This window comes from Oryzias latipes, chromosome 22, assembly GCF_002234675.1.
Source record: "Oryzias latipes chromosome 22, ASM223467v1".
Taxonomy (NCBI): domain Eukaryota; kingdom Metazoa; phylum Chordata; class Actinopteri; order Beloniformes; family Adrianichthyidae; genus Oryzias; species Oryzias latipes.
In genome coordinates, this window is record NC_019880.2 from 7,935,318 (window position 1) to 7,953,706 (window position 18,389).

The 18,389-nt window shown below is 39.8% G+C and overlaps 2 protein-coding genes across 4 annotated transcripts; both read left to right on the forward strand.

Annotated features, from left to right (window-relative positions):
- The first annotated feature begins 524 nt into the window (after positions 1 to 524).
- Positions 525 to 12,553, forward strand: LOC101155811 (serine/threonine-protein phosphatase PP1-beta catalytic subunit). Its single transcript, XM_004082201.3, has 8 exons — positions 525 to 715; positions 4,988 to 5,119; positions 9,082 to 9,312; positions 9,399 to 9,503; positions 9,598 to 9,669; positions 9,869 to 10,020; positions 10,825 to 10,959; positions 11,037 to 12,553. Exons 1-8 carry the CDS (start codon positions 664 to 666, stop codon positions 11,139 to 11,141), a joined length of 984 nt encoding a protein of 327 aa, XP_004082249.1. The 5' UTR covers positions 525 to 663; the 3' UTR covers positions 11,142 to 12,553.
- A 682-nt stretch (positions 12,554 to 13,235) lies between these two features.
- LOC101164688 (glycoprotein endo-alpha-1,2-mannosidase) lies at positions 13,236 to 18,388 on the forward strand. Of its 3 annotated transcripts, none has more exons than XM_020713581.2 (5): positions 13,236 to 13,259; positions 14,057 to 14,679; positions 16,446 to 16,555; positions 16,665 to 16,741; positions 16,823 to 18,388. In XM_020713581.2, the coding sequence occupies exons 2-5, from the start codon at positions 14,166 to 14,168 to the stop codon at positions 17,454 to 17,456; spliced, it is 1,335 nt and encodes a 444-aa protein (XP_020569240.1). In that variant the 5' UTR covers positions 13,236 to 13,259; positions 14,057 to 14,165; the 3' UTR covers positions 17,457 to 18,388. The 3 variants fall into 3 exon arrangements, with proteins under 3 accessions (XP_020569240.1, XP_004082533.1, XP_011488554.1); XM_004082485.4 differs by having other exon boundaries at positions 13,244 to 13,384; XM_011490252.3 differs by lacking the exon at positions 13,236 to 13,259 and adding an exon at positions 13,271 to 13,510.
- The last annotated feature ends 1 nt before the right edge of the window (position 18,389 follows it).

The window sequence follows — 18,389 nt, forward strand, 5'->3', positions numbered from 1 at the left end:
TTCTCTAAAACCCATAGAAAAAGAGCGACACCAACTGTCAATCACTATGTTCTTCTCCTGAACAAACACACACAGCTGCACCGCGGGCTTGAGAAGGAGAAAACACTGCAGCTTCTCAGACTGAAGAGCATTGAAATACACCTGAGCCACTATTTGTCCGTTTGTACTTTGTATTTTTTTCATGATCATTTTAAACTTTCTCCCGTTTAATCCAATTCTTCGGGTCGCGGTGGGCGGGGCTAATCTCCGCGATTTGAAGCCTTCTGTTCACATTGATGATTAAAATTATTATTTGACAGTACAGTACAGAAGTTATTTGTTGAAAAAAAAACGTTTTTAAAGTACTTTGATTTGTGAAACAAATGTTTGAGCCTGTAAAATGGTTTGTTCTTTCTTTTCAATGTATAACAGAGTATTTAATTGTATAATAATTGTTAAAAAAATAGAGGTTTCTACTTCACGGATTTTGCCTATCACGGGTTCTTTTTGGAACGTAACCCCCGCGATAAACAAGGGTTTACTGTACTTCACTGGATAAAATACATTTTAAACTCGGTGTATTCATCTTATTTTTGGGGTCATTTCGCTAACTCGTCGAAACAGCGGCACCTAGTGGCCGTTGACGACATTGACCCGGCTGTCCGCTACAGTACCAGTGTGAAGATGGCGGAGGGAGAATTGAACGTTGATAGCCTCATCTCTCGGCTCCTTGAAGGTAACAAGTTTCGCGAATAAGTTGATGTAAAAACCGAGTGAGAAGTTTGTGAGCTTTGTGCTGGATGTAGTACTGACTTGGCGTCGAGGACGGTTGTCCCGGGAAAAAGCCGCTAAATGTTAGCTACTTGGGCTCGTGCCATCTGTTGGTAATGGTGAACGTTAGCTCGGGCTAACGCCACTGCTAGCTGCCTGACCATGTTTATAAACACTGCCAGCAGTGGACGCCTACGCCTTCCGAGTTGCGCATTTGGTGCGGATTTTGTAGGAAATGTTTCATTTAATTGTATGTATGTTCGTAGGGAAGATAGTATCGTGTGTTTTCTGCATTCTGCCCCATATTGAAGCAGTTTTCAGAAGGAGGGGCAGCGACATTTTTAACTACGCGTTCAACATGAATGTATTAAAACGCACTTTCTTTGCACATTTACTCGCATTAACGAAACGTTTGCCATCAACGGGACTTCTTACGTGTTTATTTAATTACGCTCAAATAAATGAAAAACAACTAGAATTTAATTTATCAGTGACCTAAATAAAAAAAATGTTCACTCAAAATTTAGAGAAAAGGTAAAACAAATGTCAAAAAATTATACTGAATATGTTTATCCTGAAAAAAGTCTAGTTCAAGACAAAGTTATAATTACAGGTATGAAACATTTAAAAACATAATGGAAAGAATAATTAAAAGATATTTTCCATTAAACATTTTCCATATTCAAATTCAACTTTATTTAAAATGCTAAAGAGCATCTCAATATGCTTTACATTTAATAAATAGATAATAAAATTAGTATTCATTATAAAAACGTGACAAATATACAAGAAAAAGCAATATAAAAAATCAAATCAAAACATGAAGAAAAAGATGAGTCTTCAGTTTATTTTTAAAGACCTCCACAGTGGGTGAAGCTCTCACATCCATGCTTTGCGTTCTCTCACAATCACACATCGCTTTAGCTTGTTTTAAAGGACAGAGCTTTTGAAGTCGCACATATAAATGGTCTAAAAAGCTCATTTTCAAACCTTAGGAAGGACAGTCATCTGTTCCCCTGTGAAGTGTTGTGAGTCACATCGGACCGCTGTGGCAAATTTTGCTGTCCTTGGCATACTTTCCTCCCACATCCATGACTTTGTGGAAAAGATGCTAAAGACTTTTCATTTTGGGTTACTGCGCAAATATAATTTGATATATAAAGTATAACAAATCAAAAATAATTGTATGAAATGTTTTGCCCTTTAAAAAACACTACTAGTATTATTTTTGATGTTTTTTATCCTGTCCTTACAAACATTTTGGCTGAAGATCAAACATTCAGAAGTCTGCAAATTAGAACTTCTCAGGAAAGTTGATAAATGTGTCAAAATAAATAGAAATAAATTGTAAAGAGCAATGCATACGCATTTTAATTGAACTTTATTAAAAAAGTGAAGTTGCTTTCAAAACCCAGCACATTTCATCATCCAAAGCCCAAGCCAGATCTTACTTTTAAATGATTCTACATAACAAAACTGGTCAAACATTGTGAGTTTTTTTACTGCTTGTTTTTGCTTTAGGTGCTGTTCCTGAAGCTGTCATAAAATGACAAGAAGTTCATGTTTTGTTAGTATTTATTTGCTTGATAAAAATGTTATTTTTTTAGTCAGAAGCGCAAGAAAGAAAAGGATAAAGTGACATGTCAGCCAATATTTTGTTTTTGTTTTTTTCCATTACAGCAAAATGCTAAAAACGACTTCCACCTTAATTACAAACAAACATACTGTTTAAATATGATCAAGGTCTTCATTTGTAATTGTTTCATTTATTTTTTATTAAATTGAATTGCTGCTGCAAAGGCACTTAACCCTTAACCCTTAACATGCTTGTACTTAAAAATGTTTTACTTAATCCTTTTTAGCTTAACTTGGATGTTATTTATATTTACTCAAAGCATTTATTCTGCGTTATTTTGTCCAATTTGTCTAACAGTATTGCATTGTTTTTACATTGTAGCACCACACAGTAGCTTTCTGCTCAAAGAAACCCTGCTTTTATTATTAGATGTACCACAGTTAGATTAAAGTTCTGATTTTAATGTACAGTGATCCCTTGCTATAACACGGTTTACTTTTCACGGTTTCGCTACTTCACGTATTTGCATCGTGAATTGTGTTCTGCCTTCTGATTGGCTAAAAAGTCACTCTGCTTCTTCTCTACCTGTGCGTCAATAAGGTTGCAGTTTAATAATTAAATGTACACGTACGTAAAACAGCTTGTCAAATTTATATTGTGTACGTGCAAATTCTCTTGATGGTGGCATGTCGGTGTATAAGGATGTTTTTTCAAAGAAGAAAAAAGAGCAACAACAACTGCCAATCACTATGTTCTTCTCCCGAACAAACACACCTGCACCGCGGGCTTCAGAAGAAGTAAACACTGCAGAGCGGAGTCAGAATGCAGTGGCTCAGTCTGTAGAGCAGTGAAATACACCTGAGTCACTATTTGTCCCTATGTACTTTGTATATTTTTTAATCATTTAAAATTTCCTCCCGTTTAATCCAATTACTCGGGTCGCGGTGGGCGGGGCTAATCTCCGCAATTTGAAGCCTTCTGTTCACATCAATGATTAAAATTATTATTTGACAGTACAGTTTATTTGTTGAAAAAAAACGTTTTAAAGTACTTTGATTAGTGAAACAAATGCTTGAGCCTGTAAAATGGTTTGCTCTTTCTTTTCAATGTATAATAGAGTATTTAATTGTATAATAATTGTAAAAAAAAAAAATAGAGGTTTCTACTTCACGGATTTTGCCTATCACGGGCTCTTTTTGGAACGTAACCCCCGCGATAAACAAGGGTTTACTGTATTGCATCTACAATGGCAGCTGTAGTTTAGTTCAATTTCTGAAGGCAAGTTTTTACTTTATTTGCTTAATATTTTCTGATAAATTCAAATATTTATTCATGTAAATGTTTGATTGTTATTGTGCTGCAGGATATGTTTTTTTTTTCTTTAAATCAGCTCTGAAAGTTAGTGATCCATTTTCCAATTAAGCATGTAGGACAGAATGTTATTATAAACAGATAGGCACAGTGTTAAGTTCACACAAGCAAAAGTGATTTGGGTTCATTTTTAAAATACACATTTTATTGCTTTATTTCCATCTTTGGCCCCTCAGTGTGTCACAAACGTAACCTAAGAAAGTGCAAACTTTGCAGATTGTCAGTGTAAACAGAAAATGGCTGTGCGTTGAGGCTCGTCCGTGAAAACATGCAGTCCTCGCTCGGTCTCCTCTGATGAGGCCTGCTAAAAAGCCCGACTTTTTTCATTTCAAGCTTCATGCACCCCATGTCATTTTTGGATGAAAGAGATGAAGTCAAAGTGAGCAGCAGATGGAAAACAGACGGACGTTGGTTCTTTCATGCTGAAGAACGCATTTGAAATTCATGTTGTCACATCAGTAGTCAACCACTCACTACAGCACTACTACTGAGTACATAAAAGTGGAAATATAACATTTATCCTTTTTAATCTGCCCTCCCAGAAATACTAAAAGAGCTAAAGAAACTGTCTTTTTCTCGTTAAGATATCTTCCCTTCAAAGGGTCACCAAGCCTTTTAGGCTGAGCAGTGGGCGTCCAGCTGTAAGGAATGTAAAAATAAAGTGCTATGTGTTATATAATGTATGGGCAGATTTTTCAGTTTTGTGTTTTTTTTAATTTAAAATGCACACATCTGTTTGTGTGCAATAGAAATCAAACTTTTGTTAAATTTAAATCTAACCCACTGACCTATTTTTTTAAATGAAATTGTTTCTCTTAAATGGAAAAAAACAACAACAAAATAATGGTTAAATTCTACTTTGAAGTATACTAAATTATAAATACATTTTTCTGTCATTCATCAAGCAGTTCATAATCTAAACTTGTCGTGTTTGTGCCTTCAGCCGCTGACTTGAGGCAGAATTTGCGAGTCTCGCTTTTCTTTTCATCATTTTATAAGTCCGAGCTGCGGCAGAATGCCAAGAAGTAGACTTTAGCTAACATTACAAGGAAGCAGAACTCTACTGCTTAAGATGAATGCGACTCTTATAATGTCAGCAGTGAGTGAATGTTTGACCAAGACTTAGCAGTTATGAAGCTTATGGATCATTACTTCCAGACTTCATCAGCTTAAAGAGTTCTTTAACACAGCTGTGGAAAGTTGTTAGAGACATGCCTCATCCTGATGGGGGTTTCTTATGTTTTTGATTGGCTTATATTAACATTTCCTTTTTTTCTCTGCTGTCTTTAGTGCGAGGATGCCGACCAGGGAAGATCGTCCAGATGACCGAAGCAGAGGTTCGAGGTCTCTGCATCAAATCCAGGGAGATCTTCCTCAGCCAGCCCATTCTGTTGGAGCTGGAGGCCCCCCTGAAGATTTGTGGTTAGTTAACTTGTGCTTACTCTCTTGATTCGACCCATTTTCTTATTTTTATATCTTTCCAGGCCTTGTGATGCACTTTTATTTATTAAAAAATGTGCATTGAAGCACTGGCATGCTGTGAACGGTTGGTTTTCATCTGAGCTTTATATAACTCAACTTTGCAGATGGCTACTTTGTCATAAGAAATCTTCATAATTCAAAAAATTAGTTTGCTTTCTCAGTGGCCCACTAATTGATGCTAGTTCTAAATGCAAAAATATCTAAGCTTTTATTAATGCAGCTCATGCAGAAAAGGTCCATTCTGTCTGTGAATGGTTTGATGCACCAGCACCCCCCCCCCCCCCCCCCCCTCCCTGCAGAATCTGTCATAAAGCCCGGCGTGCACAGCCTGGAGCAGCAGTCCATTTCTTTGATGCAGCTCAAGAGTTTCTTGTTTACTGAGTGGCATAAACTTTCCTGCATTTCTTTATTATGTATGTGGTACTCTGCAGTGCAGGTGTTCATGTATGTACAGATTTCTGCCTTAAAACAAACTTTGAAGACTGCATGCACGTGTGTTTTCTTTCTACACACAGCCTAAAAACTGATGGTGTCTGCATTTTTTTCTGCACACTTCAGCATCAGCTAGTTGATGCACAATTCTGTAATGAAAAATAGTATTTTGACCAAATCCTGCTGTTTTATTTTTATTTTTTCCAGAGAACAGGCTGTCGAAGGAGTGATGCATGTCTCACTTTGCTTTAATTAGCACGAGTTCCTGAATCTGTGCCTCCTTTAAATGTGACTTTGAGGCAGCCTGCATGACAGCAGCATTCATCTGTGCTTCGAGTCATTTTAATTATCGCACTTCATGCAGTGACTGACACAGCCGTGTTCAGTTTAAGCCTTAGTCACATGCTCCCGTACGGGAAGGGGCTGCTGCAGACTTTTTGGTTGTCCAGGCCTGGAGAGGGTCATAGAGCGGAGTGGCCGCGCTCTTAGAGGAACACAGGAGTATCTTTCAGTTCCCCTGAGGCTGGGCGGCCAACTCAAGGGACGTCATAAAAACGGAACGTACCATAATCGTGTGTGTGGCAAGTATTGATGTAAGTTGTGCGCTCTTATGACACACGGATGGTGCTGTCGTACCGGGCCCTCACATGACTGTGATGTTTCCTGTAGCCCGCCTGTTTGCGCCATACAGGTTTGCCCATGTTTCACCCTCAGCCAACCCGTATCCACCCATAAGGGCAGTTGTGACTAAGGCCTTATGAGGAGAATGAGTTTCGTGAACACATCTCTGAGGTTTGTGGTTGTTTGAAAAGTAAAACAAAAGTTTGGGTTTTTTGTATCGCATTCGAAATCAAAACCTTTTTCATAGTTCAAATGGTAAACTCCACTGCTTGGTTTTAAAGGCGTAATTAAGATTCTGTTTTCTAGGCTGCAAAGTCTATTGACCGTGTGGCACACGTGCCTCCGGCACAAACACACACCACCCTGTGAGATGCCGTTATTCGACTCTGAGAAAATAATTGTTCCCGGCCTCCTTTTGTTGCTGAACTTCTGACCTGTCTGATCAGGTGACTTTACCTCACTGAAGCCAGGCTTTCTGAGGACTAAATTTAAAGCCAAAGCGGTGCACGCCTTTAATTATTGACCAACCCCACAAGGGTTCAGTTTGGAGCTAACGCTCTAACGTGTTAACCTAAATACCTCAGGTGTACTGCAGCTGATTATCACCTCATGTTTTCAACGGTTTAAGTGGATGCAATTGTATTAACAATATTGGAATGTTGTCTTTACAGTGACATGCGTCTCTGGTCTTCATTTGTGCAATATCCTGCAATATCATACGATTAAAAAACACACAATCTTTTATTAAATCAGAACAGTCCGATTGCAAAGGTAACACTTTTTGATCCGTTTGTGTATAAATTCTCAACACAACCCGCCTTTGGAAGAATTTCTTAATAAATCTGCTATCAAAGTCAAATGCGGCCCCCACTGACTGATCCCTATTAAATTCTATTGTGTCCAAAGGTCGGCTTTATTCTCTGTTAATGACTGTTTTTCTGACTTTATGAGCTACCTCAAATCAATAAACTAGTTAAAATGATTAATGGTAATAACAGCTGTGGAGTATAGTTGTGCACAGAAGTTAATGCCAAACCGCAAAAAAGGTGTCATGGTCATCTCTTAGAGCCGGGTGAGGTGAAAAGCCATTTTTTGAACGTTTCGGGATGCTTGCTTGATGTTTAAATAATTTGTTGTTTTACTGTGGACTCCAGAAAGAGGCCATTGAGTTGACATGAAAACAACAGGAAGGAAAAAAGAGCCACCGATCATTTCTAAAAATGAAAATATATTTGACCCCTGACAAAGCTGCACATGGTGCGGTTTTTGGTTGTTGTGTTTGAAAAATGTTTGCGTAGTAGAATAGAAAAATGTCATTCTGACTTCAGCTACGCTCACAAACCTTCATCTGTGCTGCAGCTTCAGGGTTTTGTGGCACAGAATGTTGATCTTAACCTTTAAATAGAAAAAGAATGATACTAATCAGGTTTATGATTTACGTTTGCAGCAGGTTTATTTCTGCAGCTGCTCGGCTAAACGGCTCATTTCTTTGGTGTAACTTGTATTTCATGCCTTCTCGTGCTGCCTTTAAAATAGCACGGCGCGTATACTTTTTGGTCAGGACAAAGCCGCTCATTACTGCCCTGTTCTCTCATCATCTGTGGCTGTAGCACAAATTAGAGCATCTCTTAAAGTGGTGCAAGTGGATATAAAAGGCAGTGGCGATGAGCCTCCACTGTGCTGCTGGTGGGAGCAACTGCAGCTATTCAGTCCCTGACTGATGTCAAAGATAGACGAGGCCGACCCCGAATCCTGAGGGAGCTGCTCACGTTGATTTGGCGGGGTTTGTGTGTGAGTGGATTACATTGTGTGTGTGTGTGTTCTTTATCTTTGTTATTAACCTGGATTATGGGCATTTAGCTCAGTCTTGTCATGCTGCCGCAGAGCGAATGACGTGTGGAGATTCTCTTTGTGTGTGATTCCTCTGCTTGATGAAAGAAGATGATATGGCTGGGCATTATTTGCTTGGAAGCGGTCACCTGTGTGGTTGTCCATTAATGACAGTTGGGATGGTTTTTAATGATTTCTCTGTACACGTCGTCATCAGACTGGAGCAGTGTTGTAAAATCGTTCCGAGTGGTCTTTTAGTCAGGATTAGGATATTTTTGAGGCAAGATCGAAAAATCTGTGTCCTTTTCCAGGACAGTTTCTGCAGAACGGCTGTAGTTCATCAGATATTCGCCTGTGAGTTATGGGTGGGACTGTTGGCGTGGAGTAAGCCCACCCCCATTTCCCGTCACCCATTTGTTTACATGCTCTCCTGCTAGCTTACAGCCCCTCACAACTCCAGCCTAACATTAGCGGTGCAGCAACAATGGTGAGCAATATTGGAGCTATCCAGTCGGACATTTTTGAGCCAGATGCCACACCAAAAGCATGTTTATCTGCAAGGGGGTGCATCAGAATGAAGCAGAGGAGGGAGCTTGTGGCTGGCATGTATGAAGAAAATGACGTTTTTCTTTTTTTATATTGTTGTGAATCAGAAGCAGCTGAAAACAATGCAGTTTGAACAAAAAGGTATTTGTGACAGAAATATAGTAGGTGGGCCACAAGATCCATACTCCAAGCTATCAGAAACGGGGAGACCGAAAGGAAAAGAAAGGGGGGCGGAGTTGCTCTGAACTCAGAGGCGATTTTCCAATGAACTACTGCCGCTCTGCAGAAACTATGACCTAGAAAATGACACAGGTTTTCTGATTTTGTTAGATTTTTGTTAGACGGCATAATGCTAATTAAGAGACTAGGAACGCTTTTGCAATAGATGGTCAAAGTGGTCTTCAAACACTCGTCTCTAACCTTAAATTCCTGTGAGTTAGCTCATCGATTGCTGAATTCTCCTTCCTCTTCAGGTGATATTCATGGGCAGTACACAGACCTGCTGAGGCTGTTCGAGTACGGCGGCTTCCCACCAGAGGCAAACTATCTTTTCCTGGGGGACTATGTGGATAGAGGGAAGCAGTCCCTGGAAACCATCTGCCTTCTGCTGGCCTACAAAATCAAATACCCAGAAAACTTTTTCCTGCTTAGGGGCAACCACGAGTGCGCTTCCATCAACCGCATTTATGGCTTTTATGACGAGTGTGAGTAGACATGAAGTCACGTATCAGAGCAAACAGTCCCAGAGTTTCCGTCTGAGACTGAAACCAAATGTTTTCCGGATTTCCAGGCAAGCGCAGGTTCAACATCAAACTGTGGAAGACCTTCACCGACTGCTTTAACTGCCTCCCCATTGCTGCTATCATCGACGAGAAGATCTTCTGCTGCCATGGAGGTGAGGAGCCGACGCTCCGTCTGACGCTGCTGCATGCTGGTGTTTAAAGCAGCATTTCTGTTTCAGCTGTCAGACATAATCTGTGTTGTTTCAGGGCTTTCACCTGATTTACAGTCCATGGAGCAAATCCGCAGGATCATGAGGCCCACAGATGTACCTGACACAGGTACTGTTGGAGCCGGCGTGTATGTAGATGACATGCTTGTTCTTAATCCGGAACAAATCCACTTCCTCTGGATCTGTCCCAGGATTTATGTTTGGAAGAAGAAAAAAAACGCTCACGAGGAATTACTGCATTTGCTCGTCTGTATATTTTTAACTTGTTTTTAATGATCCTGATCGGTCCTTTACTGTGTTTCTATCAGGCCTGCTCTGTGACTTGTTATGGTCAGATCCAGATAAGGATGTGCAAGGCTGGGGAGAGAATGACCGCGGGGTGTCCTTCACCTTTGGGGCAGACGTGGTTAGCAAGTTCCTGAACCGCCATGACCTGGACCTCATCTGCAGAGCACACCAGGTAACTGAGAGTAGAACGACTCCCCAAATTATCTTTGTGATTTCAAAGCATCACAGAGACCCTTTTACTTCCTGCTTCTCCTTTCATCACAACCTAATAAGGACTACAGTTGTTATAGACCCACTCAGATGAAAATAGTTTTTAGTGTTTTTAACATGTTCTTGTGGCATTTCTCTGATGATAAAGGACACGCATCGAGAAAATTAAGCTCAAAATTGCATTTCTAAGTATTTCTTTATTCAAATAGTTGAGAATCGGGAGTAAATGAAAAAATGCGTTTGAGAAACATTGTATTTGTAATGTAAAAAATACACTGGGCAGGTCACAAGCTCCATTCTGACGGATTTAAATACCATCAAAAACCAAATCTCATTTAAAAATATTATTGGAGGCCACAACATGAAGGTATTTATAGAGATTTTTTGTTTTTGTTCTTTTATATTTTTCATTTTGAAGCAGAAACAGGTCAGGTTAGTTTTCTGCAGTCTTTAAAAAAAACAGATTGATCTAAAATTGTATAAACCTACAAATCAAAAGCCTCCAGCCTGGTTTAATAGAAGTTGACAGATGGGTGATGGGAAGTGAGGGCGGACCCACCCACAGAAACTGTCTTAACAGGCGACGCGGGTTTGCTGATTTTGGTTAGAAACCGCAAAATCCTATTTAAAGAAGGATCAGAGTGGGACTTTCAATTGGCCACGAATATATGATCTTTGTGTTGGGCATGTGATTCAGATGTAGGGGGTTCTGTTTCAGGAATCGATAGCTGAAGGTCTGAAAGCCGCGTCTCGTTCCTTCCAACAGGTTGTGGAGGACGGATATGAGTTCTTTGCCAAACGCCAACTGGTTACGCTCTTTTCTGCTCCAAACTACTGCGGGGAGTTTGACAATGCAGGCGGCATGATGAGCGTAGACGAATCCCTCATGTGCTCCTTCCAGGTACAGTCCAGGACCGCTGGTAGGCGGGAACGCGCCGCACTGCAGTTCCTCACTTGTTGTCTCCTTGTGTTTTTAAGATTTTGAAGCCCTCAGAGAAGAAGGCCAAGTACCAGTACGGCGGGGTCAATTCTGGTCGGCCCGTCACCCCGCCCCGCACCGCCCAAGCCCCAAAGAAGAGGTGAACGCACAGCGGTGTCCCTCCCCCGTCATCTCCTCTACTCCCCGGTCTGCCTTCAAGGGCGAACCCTGTAAACACCCGCTGTAGAGTGAAGATATGGGGCTTATCTCATTTCCCAAATCTTTCTCGTGCCGCCCCACTCACCACGTTCAACTCCACTGACAGCTTTTTTCTTAATGTGTACGTGTACATAAATTTGCTGTGACCAATCTTTCTTTTTTCTTTTTGCTTGTTTGTTGGAATTTTTGATATTATTAATGAATAATCTTCTGGGTGGTTTTACTTCTAATACTGTTTGGGAGTTTCTGAGGTTCTGTGTTGTGTCAGGAAATGCCTTCCAGGAAATCTTTCTCCGTTTGTCACAGAAATTAAATAAAGATTATTCAGTTCTGCCTTGACCTGTCAGAAAAAGACTTTAAAAAAAAAGGACCAGAATGTCAGTGTAGCTCCAAGTACCACAGACAGTAACAACCTTTTTAGTATCTTGTATTCAATGAGCATGGGATAGTATAGTTAAAGATATATATTTAAAAACTGATGAAGTGGACCGTGGGATTATTTGCAGAGAATGTAAAAGGTGAAATCTGCTGGTCGTGGGCATGAAACGGCCGGACACGGCGTCCTCCGGGCATCGATTCCTGCCCGCTATCCCCCCCGGTGCCTCAACTCCCACACAAAAAAAGAAACGCGGCTGCTGTCCAGACAAAGCTGGAATTAACCTTTTACCAGATCTGTTTAATAAATCGAGAGAATTTCTCCTCCAGAGCCAAATAATCCTCTTGTTCTGCTGTGACTAAATGAGTTTCTCTTTCATTTGAATAACACACCTTTCAGAACTTTGAATATTCAGAAATGTTTCACTGCGATTTTGTGAGCTGACGTTTGCTTTTGGGATTGTTGTCGTTAAAAGCCTGCTTTCTGCTCGTATAATCCAATCTGTGGTGGTGCAGGCTGTGAGAAGTGGCTGATGTGGGAGTGGGTGGAAGTCTGTGGCAGTTCCAGCATTGCTTTGTGATTGTAACGCCACCTGGTGTACGAATATGTCACTACAGCGCAGGCTAACGTGCGTCCCATGTTGTATATTTCCAGATAGGTCACGACATTGCCAGTATTAAATGTGTAATTTACTGTTATGAAGTAACAGTTGCGCACACACCAGCTCTGACTCTGGTTTGTGGTTCAGCTTCAGTCTTCTACACATAAGTTGAAATGTAATGGATTAAAAACAAAAGTTGCCTCTTTTCTTTTTTGCTTTAGTTGTATTTTTATTTTCTTCATTCATATTGTTTATCTTCAGTTTTTCTTAATTTATTTCTTTGATGGTAAGAAAACAAAAGTGTTACCAAAAGCCGTTTTGCAATTTATACAAGTTTGTTTCAAAGTCTATACATTCAATAAAATGGATGGAATCAAACAGCAGTGGATTATTTTCTTTTTTTTTAACCACATTTACTAACGTTAAGAACACATTACCTTGAAATCAAGTCAATGCTGTTTTTACTTTATAATTTATAAGGGGTGGGAATCAGGTTAGTTTCTCAAGTACTAAAATCTTACAACCCCTGATTTCATAAAAAGTATATTTGCTTAAGTGATCATAAATTTGAATCTGTAACCATTATTTTTTTAGTAAATTTAATAGTAAATTTTCAAATTAACTATTTTTCAAAAAATGATTGGCTTATTATGGTTGACTAGGATTTTTAAACATTTTTTTAAAGCAAAATATAAATATTACATTAATCTGACTCATCAAGCTTGGAAAAGTCCATTTAATATACAAGTTTTAATCTTTTTCGCATGCAGTTTCAAGATGTTTCTTTTCTCACTTGCAATTCTGCATTAGCTATAAACTATGTTACATCTTACCAAAGTCATAAAAAATTATAACCATGGTATTGCTTGATTAATATGAGCACAATGAATTGGCAAGTAATTTACACATTAAAAAAAATAATTTTCTCATGTAATACACCCTCCAAACGCACGGGGGCAACGTTGGTCTGTCTGATTCAGATAAAGCCGCACTGCAGCGGTTTGTCATTGGAGAGGACGTTGCGCGTGACATCAGATTCCTATAGTGAATGGGTGGAGCGCGTGCACCGGGACGTGAGAGTCCAAGGTGTCTACAGATCTACGATATTTCCTAGCTCTTTTACCAAACCAGAAGTGCAGGTTGTTTTGACATCCGGTGCATCACATGAAGCTAAATTAATGTGCGAGGAGTGCTCTGAACCTTTAAACAGGGTGTGTTAAACTTTCCAAGTCATACTGATATATAGTCGACCTAAATGTTCGAGTATATGTGGATTGAAGGGAAATGCCAGTCTTGTCAGGACTGACTGCTGCTGACAAGTCTGAAGTTCGCTGCAGGTAGAGCTGTGGAACAACATCAAGCTAAAATGATGTCATGGTGTTTCAAAGGGCATCCTGTTTTCTGCAGTTTCATTTTTGTCTTGCACGCTGTTACTCAGCCTTTTTTAAAAATTACATGCAAATAATAAAGGGACAACAAATGAACCAAATGTGTAGCATGAAGATATGTTGTTTTAACGTCAAATGTAGAAAATAGTTTACAAATAAAACCTAAATACAAGGTTTGAACCAGAATGGTGACATGGATGCTGGTGGTGCAGCTGAAAACCATTGAATCGATTGTTTTCTGACCACAACATTAGCTTTCTTCACAATTCAAGAACATTTTTGTCTTGTTTAAAACATATTGAGAATATAGTAAATATATTTAAATTGTGAAATAAGGAATGAAGAAATGAAAAAACTACTTTGTTTTAAGCTTTTTGCAAAGATAACTCTCTAAGAAATTACAGAAAAGGCTGATTATAGGTAAATAATGAACCAGCAGCAGCATTACAGTTACCTCTGGTTTAACTTTTATATTGTTTGTTTCCTTTCCTCCAGGTTTTAGCAAAAGATTGAAGACCACACTTGACTGTCATCGTGTGCAACGTCAGTCTCTTACTGCTGTGCCAACAATGAACTATGGAGAGCCACTGCCAGTGAGTGAAGAATGGCGAGGTTAAGGCGCAAATCTTTCATCACGTTGATCGCTTTAGTGCTGCTGCTACTCGTCGTCGTATTGATCCTAAAGACGCTCACACCTGAGGATTCTCCTTCCAGCGACTCAGGAGGCATTGAGCTGTTTAAAGAAAGAAAGAACCATCCGGAGATGCAAGAAGACAAAAACGACAAACAGGACCAGACCAAAATCATTCACCCGGCTCTGATAGAAAAGGACCCAGAACTAGAAAGCATTCTCCGAAAGCTCCCTCCTCCAAATTACTATCTCCACGCTTTCTACTATATATGGTTCGGAAACCCAAAGTTTGATGGGAAATACATCCACTGGGACCATCTGCAGCTGCCGCACTGGGACTCCAAAGTGGCTCAAGGATTTCCACAAGGAAGACACAGCCCACCTGATGACATTGGCTCCAACTTCTACCCCTCTTTAGGGGCTTACAGTTCCAAGGACCCCTCTGTTTTACAAGCTCATATGCAGCAGCTGCGTACAGCAGCTATTGGTAAGTCTAGGGTTCATTTAAATGTAAGCACAAGCAATGAATCAAATCATTTATTGTCTAACCCTTTCAAGACTCAGTATCCAAAATCCGTTTGTTCTTTTAGTTTGTTTACATATAAATTTCAGGTCCGTGTGCCATTTTGGTATTTCAAGTTTCCTTTCAAAAATAAAACAAAAACTATCCTCTTAAATTATTTTCAATTTATAAAAATTTTCTTGGTTATGTTTTGCCTGTCATGACAAACGAGACTGAAGAATTCAGAAGAAGAAATCTCATTGACCAAATTTCTTTGAACGGGAAATTTTTCCCCGTAACCATGGCGACCAACCTGAAGCTGGGTAACGCAGCTCTCAGCACTTGTGGTTGGCGTTTGGATGAATCATTGCAACGGCTTTGGAAACACACTCAGACATGAAGTTATAGATGACATTGCCTTAATTTAAAAAAACAAGCGCAAAAAGCATAAATGGTATCTTTTATTGCTGATGCTACGTTGAAAGATTATTTTATAAACCCTTAAATTTCCCTTTTAAACAAATAAATTAACAAGTTATAGGCAGAAAGAAAATATATTTTAATTTTTGTTTGTTTAAGAACCCAACTTTGCTTTCATTTCTTTTATCTCTGTTAAAAGGAAACTTGAAATCCTAAAATGTACCAAATAGTTTCAATTAGCAAAAAAAAAAAATGTTTATATTAAAACTGCAAATAATGTAAAGGGAGTAAAATCTAAAACTAAAGAAAATTAGAAAAAACAAGAAAAGGAAATAAAAATAAATTGAAGATGGGTTTAAAAAGAGACACCAATTAGTTCAGGTTTTGGGTAGCAATCGTTTAAGAAGGAGATGACAATTCTGTTTGAAGCTGACAGACATTTGCATATGGACAGCTTTGCTGTTTGATTTTTTTTTTCTTTTTAAATAATGAGTATTTGCTGCCAAATGAGCCACAAATGCTGGAGCCCCCGAGCGATGACAGTCATGTGACTCTCAGTGGCAGCTGCACTGTGAGAAACTCTGGCATTCAGAATGACGATGGCTGATTTCACTACTTTAAGCTGCAAAGTGATTGTTTTGTTTTGTTTTCATTTGGACAGTAGATGCAGGGTCTCATCCTTTCCTGGCCATGTGTGGATGTAAGACGAGTCATTTGTTACAAGCTGAAAGTTGTCACATGTCATGGCTTCACAGTGATCTAAGGCTTTCAGTGTGAGCCAAAGATGCTTTATTTGAAAGGGCAGAGTGAAAAGCTCTGAGGTTTCAAAGAAAATGAGGTCAGAAGGTTGACCTCTTGTTCTGCACACACGCCTCAGGTGACATTCTCCAAATTCATCCTGTTCATCTCCTTCCATCCCTGATAAATGTCGTTTTTGGCTCTTCTGTTCTTTGATTTTGCTATATGTTGATGAATTAAGTTACACATATTGTTAAAATATTACTTGCCTCTTAACCCTTGTGCTATCCTAGGCACTTTAAAATTAGGAGTTGGGTCATCTAGACCCACTAGACAGTGCTCTGAACCTTTTTTCTTCAATGATCTGTGATCTTCACTGGTGTCCATGGATTACAATCTTTCCACCTTCATCCACCTTTGTCATGGTAGGGAGGACACGTCAATGTAAGGGTGGGGTCATCTAAGATAGCACAAGGGTTACATGGAACAAATCCTTCATATCAAGGCGTGGAAACCTGAATGTTGTTTCTTAAATGGCGTATCTCTTGGAATTGTTGTTTGTGGGTTTGTCACCCATGTTTTCTTCTTCTTAGGTGTCATTGCTGTTTCCTGGTATCCTCCTGACTTGAAAGATGACAACGGGGAGGCGTTGGATGACATTGTGCCATTGTTGTTGGAGGTGGCTCATAAATATCACATTAAGGTCCGTTTGAGGATCAGCAGCAGGTTTCCAGGAAGCTTGTTTTTGTTTGTAATGAGTTTAAAAAAGCGAGGAGAGAACAATGTCTTACATTCCGTTTATGCACTGACAGGTCGCTTTTCACATAGAGCCGTACAAAGGGAGAGATGAGGTCAACATGTACACAAACATCAAATACATCATTGACAAGTAGGCATTGCTGTCATTTTCCTACAAATGCATTGGATTGTCCCAGTTTCAAGGCTCTCCTCTTCAATCTTTTGTTCTCAGGTATGGAGAGCATCCGGCATTTTTCAAGTATCAAACAAACAACGGTAAACTTCTTCCACTTTTTTATGTGTACGACTCGTATCTGCTGAACTCCGAGCAGTGGGCTAAACTGCTGAAACACACCGAGAGCCGCAGCATCAGGGACACCCCGTACGATGCCATCTTCATAGCCCTGCTCGTGGAGGAGAAACACAAGAGGGACATCCTCACTGCCGGCTTCGACGGCCTCTACACCTACTTTGCCACCAACGGATTTTCTTACGGCTCCACTCAGAGGAACTGGGGCTCCATTAAGTCATTCTGCGAAGATAACAACCTGATTTTCATCCCAAGTGTGGGACCGGGCTACATTGACACAAGCATTCGACCGTGGAACTTTCAGAACACTCGAAACCGCATTAACGGCAAATACTACGAGACGTCGCTGAGCGCCGCCTTAGAAGCCAGGCCGGATTTCCTCTCCATAACATCCTTTAACGAATGGCACGAGGGGACGCAGATTGAAACGGCGGTCCCTAAAAAGGGCCAAGTGCTGTATCTGGACTATTTGCCCAACAGACCCACTATCTACCTGGAGATAACCCGAAAGTGGGCAGCAATATTTGGCAGCGAGCGCAGAAAATGGCAGGAGTGAGCACAGCAGTCCTTCAGTCGTTTTTTTTTTTTTTCTCCTGCAGATTCTGCAATAATGAATCAGTTTATGAGAAAAGCCAATGGTGCAGATAATATAACCTCACTTTGGTTGTAGTTTTTCTGTTTCAGTACTTGGATGAATTCTTGTTTACATATATCTCACCAAATTTAATCTTTCCCACATAACTGGCATGTTTTGTGTTGCAAAAAACTGCAAAAATCTGTTGCTGATGCAGATCTGTGGACATGAAGATAAAGCATCTCGAGGCGTCTGCAGAATGTCCGGAAATAAGAATATGTTCACTTCTAGTTAGGAATCCAAAAATGTGTGTTTTCTGCACAATCGTCCGTCTTTCTCTCAGTCCGTGTGTCGTCACGGAGAGTGTGCACGACCACATATCTGGCTTCATGATGGACTTTATTCCTGATGTGTGAGAACCGGAAAATTTGACTCTAAAATAAATTATCTTTAAGCATAAGAGTCACTATTTGATCAAATTTGAAGTAAATAAAATGTCTTGGCATTTCATATTTTATGTTCAAGTGTGCAAGCTAAGTAGCAGAGGATGTTGAGCACAAAAGACATGGAAGAAACCTTCTGAGAGGCCAATTTGAGAAGGAGAGGATGCGCTCAGCAGCACCCAATCTCTTGGTTTATATTGCAAGTCATCTATGCATCTGTCAGCCATAAAGAGTTTTAAGAAAGTGAGACTAAGTGGTCCAAATGTAGATCCTGATTACAAATAGAAGGTTGATACCTGCTGGAAGCTGCAGAAAAGCAGATAAAGTATTCTGGAAATACTGGCATTTATGCAGTTTTACACAAAGGAGACCACAAAGGATGTAACTGTTCATTTAATGAAGGACCAGAATGTGCTTATTTCATGGAAGAAGACAGAAAAAATAAATAAAACCAGCTCCAAATGTTAAAAAT